The sequence below is a fragment of the Etheostoma spectabile genome, chromosome 15, assembly GCF_008692095.1.
Source record: "Etheostoma spectabile isolate EspeVRDwgs_2016 chromosome 15, UIUC_Espe_1.0, whole genome shotgun sequence".
NCBI lineage: Eukaryota > Metazoa > Chordata > Actinopteri > Perciformes > Percidae > Etheostoma > Etheostoma spectabile.
In genome coordinates, this window is record NC_045747.1 from 15212981 (window position 1) to 15219636 (window position 6656).

General features: G+C 39.4%; 2 protein-coding genes across 4 annotated transcripts in view; both read left to right on the forward strand.

Annotated features, from left to right (window-relative positions):
* cacnb1 (calcium channel, voltage-dependent, beta 1 subunit) overlaps window positions 1-1001 on the forward strand; it is a 45687-nt gene extending 44686 nt beyond the window's left edge. Inside the window, exon 17 of the transcript XR_004335250.1 lies at window positions 990-1001. The gene's annotated coding sequence lies outside the window, so the exon portion shown is untranslated. The remainder of the gene's footprint in view (window positions 1-989) is intronic.
* The window catches only part of LOC116702770 (plexin domain-containing protein 1), a 13912-nt gene continuing 8252 nt past the window's right edge, over window positions 997-6656 (forward strand). For 2 of the 3 annotated variants that reach the window (XM_032537197.1, XM_032537199.1), the window contains exon 1: window positions 2056-2274. In XM_032537197.1, coding sequence (XP_032393088.1) covers window positions 2196-2274 — 79 coding nt within the window. In that variant the 5' untranslated portion in view covers window positions 2056-2195. Of the gene's footprint in view, window positions 1059-2055; window positions 2275-6656 lie in introns of those variants that run through there. The other variant, XM_032537198.1, reaches the window with a different exon arrangement.

Sequence of the window (6656 nt, forward strand, 5' to 3'; positions counted from 1 at the left end):
CAATTTCAAACAATTGAGATAACATAGGTTTAGGGAATGCAATCGGTCTCTACTAGAACACACTTAAAAATGGAATTATGATTCATTTGTTTGTCATAAGGTTATAATTCATGTTAAAAATCCACTATGGGAAAAAAAACATAAGTGGTCATATCCAGAATAATTTCCTGAACAGAGTCAGGAATGCATGTTTATCACAGAAAATAAGGTAAGGCCGTGGATTTTCAGGTAGAAAAAAATGTACTTTTTAATTGTATTTTTCTTCTTGTAAAAATTTGAAATGGGTCAAGTTGACCCGAATACCATACAAGGGTTAAAGATAACATCAGATAATATCAGAAACAAGTAGGCCTATTTGTGGGAAACATAAATTGAATCAACTCTATCGGACATGTTGGCATAGCCTACTTATGTTAATGCCTAGTCTAGTAAATATAGTTGAAATGTGAATAATGTTATAAGAGGGTTGAGAGCGAGCCATAAAAACATCTACCACAGTAAAGCAGTGCGCAGGGTATCATTCGGTCTTCTCCCTAGCAGGTTAATCAAGTGAACATGTTCCAGATGAGGAGATGTCCCCTCTGGATGTTTACGCTAGAAGGTCAGGCCTTCTCTGGCTTTTTGGTCATTCAAACCTTTATGTAGTGGAAATTGTCCAACTACTTTAAATGTATTAAAGTTTGTCTAAATTCCCAGAAGTTCTTTTTTAGTTTGAGCTGATCCAGAGTGCACAAATATGTCAGATCATTTTCCTGTCAAAAAACTCCAAGAGATGTTTTGCCAATAAAGTAATAGGAACATAAAAATATCATAAAACATTGGCTCTTTACATCATACCAATGGAATAAAGAATGTGTATGTTGCTTAAACAATCATACTCTACTCTTTTAAGATATACTTAAAACAAATTGGGATTACTATGTCAATCAAACAAAATCTTCACATGAAGTTTGAATTGTTTCCTTATTAATCTGATGCTCTTTATCCAGGATTATGATCTGGATTCACCTCATTGGTGCGCTTCATGAAAAAACAATGATCCTTGCACTGTATGCTCAGTAAGTAGAAGATACCAACGGTCCTAATAATACAAAACAGGGAACCATAAACGATGTGAAAACCTCTGTTTATTGTTTGTTTAAAGTCAGCATGACCTTTCCACAAAAATCCACACCTGCTGCTGTGCCCACTGCATTGTGTGTCGGTATTATGGGACAGCAGACTGATTGCCTTTCCAGCTGTGAATCCAATAAACGCTCAGCTGCAATTTCCTTTGCCAAGGATTCTGTGTTTGTTCTCAGAGCAGATAGAAATGATGAAAGCGGTGGCTGAGAGAGGTGGTGTCAGCCACAGTGCTTGTAAAGCTCGAGTTTTGTCAGTTTTACATGCCATAATAAACGTGGCTTTTACATAACCACTAGAAATTAAACTGTTGCTAAAAGAGACTTTTTCTTTGGTCCATGTGGGCCACAAAAGGATATTGTTAGAGTAGAGACACAATGTTTTCGAGGAGTCATGAATAGACCTGTCATTGAATATATTTATATCATAACTAGCACTGATTTTAGCCCTGCCATGGCGTTGTTAGCATCACGATCACTATGTCTAACTTCAGATGTCAGTGTGGCCGGGTTAGCTCAGTTGGTGGAGCAGGCGCACATACGTGGAGGTTTTGGTCCTTGACACAGCGGCTGTGGGTTTGAATCCGACCTGTGGCCCTTTGCTGCATGTCATTACCCCCCTCTCTCTCTCTTCCCTTTCATGTCTTCATCTGTCCTATGGAAATAGAAGCCTAAAATTCCTTTAAAAAAAATCTATAATGTCAGATTTCTCACTGTCCTTGCAGCTGGTTTGGACAGAGGGAGGCGCCACACACACTGCTGACAGTGAAACTCCAGTGGATGGATGGATGGATGGATGGATGTTTAAATGCCAAATAGAGGAACACGTGTATAATTTTATAAAATAAAGTGTGCAGATGATAGACTTTCTGCTCCAAAGCCTCAACAACTGCAGTGAGGAGGAGAGAGAGGGTGTAGTCAGAATCAGGGGTGTGTGGAGAGAGGGAGCGGGTTCTAGAGGGAGGAAGAGAGTAACGGGTGAAAAGGGCGATTCAGTAGAAAACTTGTTTTTGCAAAGAGAAGAAGAGAAGAAGACAGGAGCTGAGACAAAGCCTTTATTTTTTTCCGGCTAACATGTGTTTCAGTTTGGTGATGCTATTCCTCTGTCTCTCCCAAACAGAGCTGGCAAGAGTTTGGCTTCAACAACAGACAGGTGAGCTGTGTATTCTCCCTCCATCATCATTAATAATTGGCATTTCATGTTTTGAAGTATGCACCATTAAACCGCCTGCAAATGTTTTTTTCTTAATTAGCTGTCCATTTGCTCTTACGTTGAGGGAATAATTTGTATTTTGGTTAAATTTGATTTATTGTTTTGTATGATAATGTTGGGTGCGTGCTACTGTTTCTATTTCAACTCAATGTAAACCACAGAACTTCAGAGTCTTCTTCTGGAGCAGCAGATGGGCATGCCATGCCCTTCTTTATTTTATGCACAAAATGGAATGACCTAGACCTAGTAAAATCCCCCTCTTCCACAAGCATGCGACTGAGTCTTAACAACAACCCACAAACAGCCTGTCTCAGGTTTAAAATTAGACATAGGCTAGACTTTGTTTTTTTTCTCCTTGCCTCCCTGCAAGACTCTGGCAGAAAATGTGAGGAGGCTTCTGAGCTGTTGGAGACTGGATTTATCAGTTACCATTTAGGGCATGTTTTAGGAAGTGAAGGGGCGCAGAGTGATGTGCGGGATGTGTGTGTGGGACATTCATATTCATTTATTTTTATAGCTCTGAGGAATTTGACAGGTCACTCTCTACAAACTCCTCTCTTGCCTTTTCCCTACATCTCATTAAATCATCCAATGCTCTTCAAGACTTCTGTAAGGGGAAATGTGTTGCGGATGAAACAGCATTAATACGCAGGAGGTTGTTCTACTGGTGCTTATAAAGTAAGGGATCAGCTATTTGTGTTGACCTATTATCTTTATTTCCATTGCCTGATTAGCTCTTATCTGCCTTGTCACTCAACAGTATATACTGGTCAGATTTTTAAAATGTCTTTGGTCCTGAGGGGAGCCGTCTACACTCTCCAAAGCCGACTGTAAAAACACAGAGCCCCAAGCTGAAAATGAATTGTGTACCCGTCGATGACCTCAGTGTTTGGCCACACGTCTCTTGTCCTGCTGAGAGGTTTGCTTAACAAATAGCCCGAAGCGGATCCAGACATGTTGGAGCTGAACTGGAAAAATGAAGCAAAATGAAAATGATTGTGTTGTAAGATGGAATCATAGATAGGATGTCATTGTATGTGGATCCCAAGTGGACTTTTATTTTTTCTTCATAAAAGTCATGTGCAATTTGACTTGTAATAAGCAAAACATGCTTGTGTTTTAGGAAAAATAAAGTGGCGAGAACTAAATGAGTGATCTGCCAGCAGTGGAGCAACTTGCCGTGTTGTAATTTGGAACAGCGTTTGTATGGGAAATGGTTTTGGTCTGAACTCAGTCTTTTTTTTTTCTTTTATTTATCTTTTCAGATTGTAAAAAGCAAAAAAGAAAGTTTCTGGCCTTTCCGTGCAGAGATTTGGTTTCAACATAACAGAAGAAGAGTGAGGCAATCTGTGCATTCATTATCTTTGAACAAGATTTGACCAACACTGGAATGTTTTTATAATTTTATTGTGAAATGTGACTTTGTTGCACCCTCTTAGGGATGACCTAAAATAAATTGAATTTGTTATTTATTAAAGGGGGGGGGGGGTCCTCTCAAAGCATTATTATGTGGGATACTGGCCAGCATACTAAGAGACGTACCACATTATCAGCTTCCCAACTATTTGTAGTTTAGTTAAATATGCAGATTACTTTTCTTTAATATAAAGCACTCCTTAAATCTCCAGGGCCAAAGGGGCTTGGCTATCTGGATGAAATGCATTCACTGGAATTGAACTAAAATGTTGCCCATCTGCAATATAACCACACGCCTCCGCTCAGGAAGGGTGTGTACCCTGAGGCCACTCTGAGTTGACCACTAACAGAAAAAGGCCACTAAATGTTGAGGTTTGGTAGCTTGGTTTGGTCAGTTTTCTGTTCAGAACATCTGCCCTTTCATTGTCTACATAGAAAGTGGTTCCTGTTTTACATCGCCGGGCTTTTTACACATACTGGTCATCCTTTGCTTCAGTGCTGCTCTCATTGCCTCAAAATGTCTTTGAAATTTTTATTCACCCTGGAACAAACGCATTGAATTGCGCAACCCTCATCTGTGTTCTTGACCAGCTTTAACCCATGACAGTTTTCTTACTTTCTGACTCACTGACCCAGCTGGCACAGTGAGGCATGGGTTAGCTGTTGTGCACACCACCCTGCTCTTTTCCTAAAAAAAGAGCAAACAAAACGAGGTCCGTCTTGATTCACCACTCAGTGTTCTGTTGCAATCCTCTCCCATTGGATATTTTTGAGAGAGGAGGGGGGAGGGATTTCTGAAACGATAGGACAAGAATTACAAATCAATGCTAAATCTACACAAACTGTGCAACTGTTAGCCGTCAATTTAATTTGATGAAGAAAATAATAATTGTGAAAACCTCAAACGCCTATAATAATAATATTGAAATCAGTCATAAGTAATCTTACTTTAATTCTAAACATTCTACAAATAGATACATATTTATACATAATTGCAAGCCCAGTTATTATTGACTTTAGGGACTATCAATATATTTCAGAGGCATCCAAAATGTCCAATTTCTACAACAAAGTGTAAATACCATTATTGTTCATGTTAATGAGTATTTCTTGTTGAAAATCAATTGATCAATTTGAATATTACCAAGTAAATCTGAATGGTAGAGTTTTCACTCTTTTATAAATCGTCAAATGTAAGCTTGAAAAGGTGAATTGTGAAACTGTTGTTTTTTTCATTATAGTTAATGTGCTATTTTGCATGAATTGTTATAAGATACCCAGCAGTATAGGAGCAGAGCTCAGACTACTGGAAATAGATGAGAGGAGAGGGAGTTTTTGTCAGCTACTGCTGGCTGTGAGACCAATGACCTGACTAGATATTAGAAGCTACAAATTCATATTTCGCGTCTGCACCCTTCCCAGCTTTTATAAATCAGAATGTTTATCAGCCGCACTGCAGACCTCAACAACATTGTATGCATCATTTCTTCTCTGTCCTCACAGATGCCATAACAGGGCGGATCCAGCGCTCAACAATCACACATCTAGGTTTAATATGTGAGCTGTCACGAATGCATTGACGCACCACTTAACTGACTCAAAGGGTGGAAAGAAACACTAATGAACAAATACAACAGTCTTCCCATGATGTCAGGACATTCGGGTTGTAACTTTAGCAACCTGTTAAAGCATTGTAGTTTGGACGGCTGTGGAAGACATCAGTGAATGCAGAGTGATGTCAAAATAATCACCAGCCAATGTCCCACACTGTCTGAACTCTGGGGGTTTGGCCCAGGACATGGCTGAGGGACCAACAGGCCTTTTTTCCCCTCCCACACTCAGGACAGAAATGCAGGCATTAAACCAACGTCATCTAATATTTCACTGGCATAAGAGGCGCTGCACTAGTTGCTGGCACCCATAAGGAGTTGTTTTAAGCTAAATATGTCATATTTCATGCTATTCTATGTGTTTTCTTGTGGATTTTACAGTTTGTTTGTGAAGACAAATGCCCTAAATTGAGCTGAGGTGTTAACTGTTTTCTCTTTAACAAACAAGAAAGATTAAGTTCTAGTCTGTTAATGTTCTCATTTACATGGGCTAGTAAAAGTGGGAGCTATGTCTGCACCCGTGGGAGTTCGCTGATGTCTTTTCAGGCTTAGAAAAATGTCTGAATTTAAAGCAGCTGGCTTAATCAGGGGGCAAGTCTCTGGTGCCTTACTTGTCCATTTTTGACAACGGCAGACATAATATCTGTGTTGTTGTCAAGTATAATGTAGGTTTGATGGCAGGTGGAGTTCAGTTTAATTGTAATGTCATGTTCTTCACACCCTTGTGAGCTACGCCTACATCCCTCAGTAAGTTATTACAAACCCTTTCAGCTTGCAGAATGTGCACACACAATTTGAATTACTTTACCCCAGCTCATCTTCACTCAGTCTGGGATGATTAATCATTCTACATCAAGCATTAAACAAACAAAAGTCTGTGATGGCAGAATTATTTTAATCTTAGCCACAAGCAAATTGTTTCGACATTAAAATAACCTGGTATATTTCAAGACCCACAAAATGAATGCATTGCATGGGAGTTTTTAAGATGTCATTACCATTTATCATGTTTACACACACTTCTAGGTGGCTTTAGCTCAGTGGAGGAACATGGCACAAATCATGTGAAAGTACATCTCGCCATGCTTCTCAAACTTCCTCTTTCAAGTGCAGGTGTCTGGTTAAAAGTTAGAGCTCGCCTCCAACTCAGACTGCTTCAACTGTGAGCATGGCTGGATTCCACATTGTCTGCAACAGAAAGAAACGTTTAGTTTAGCCCTTCCAACTTTTAAAAGGTTTTATTTCAGCCACGTGTCTAATTGTCAACTCTGTTTTTTTTTTTTTTTGCAGAATGGT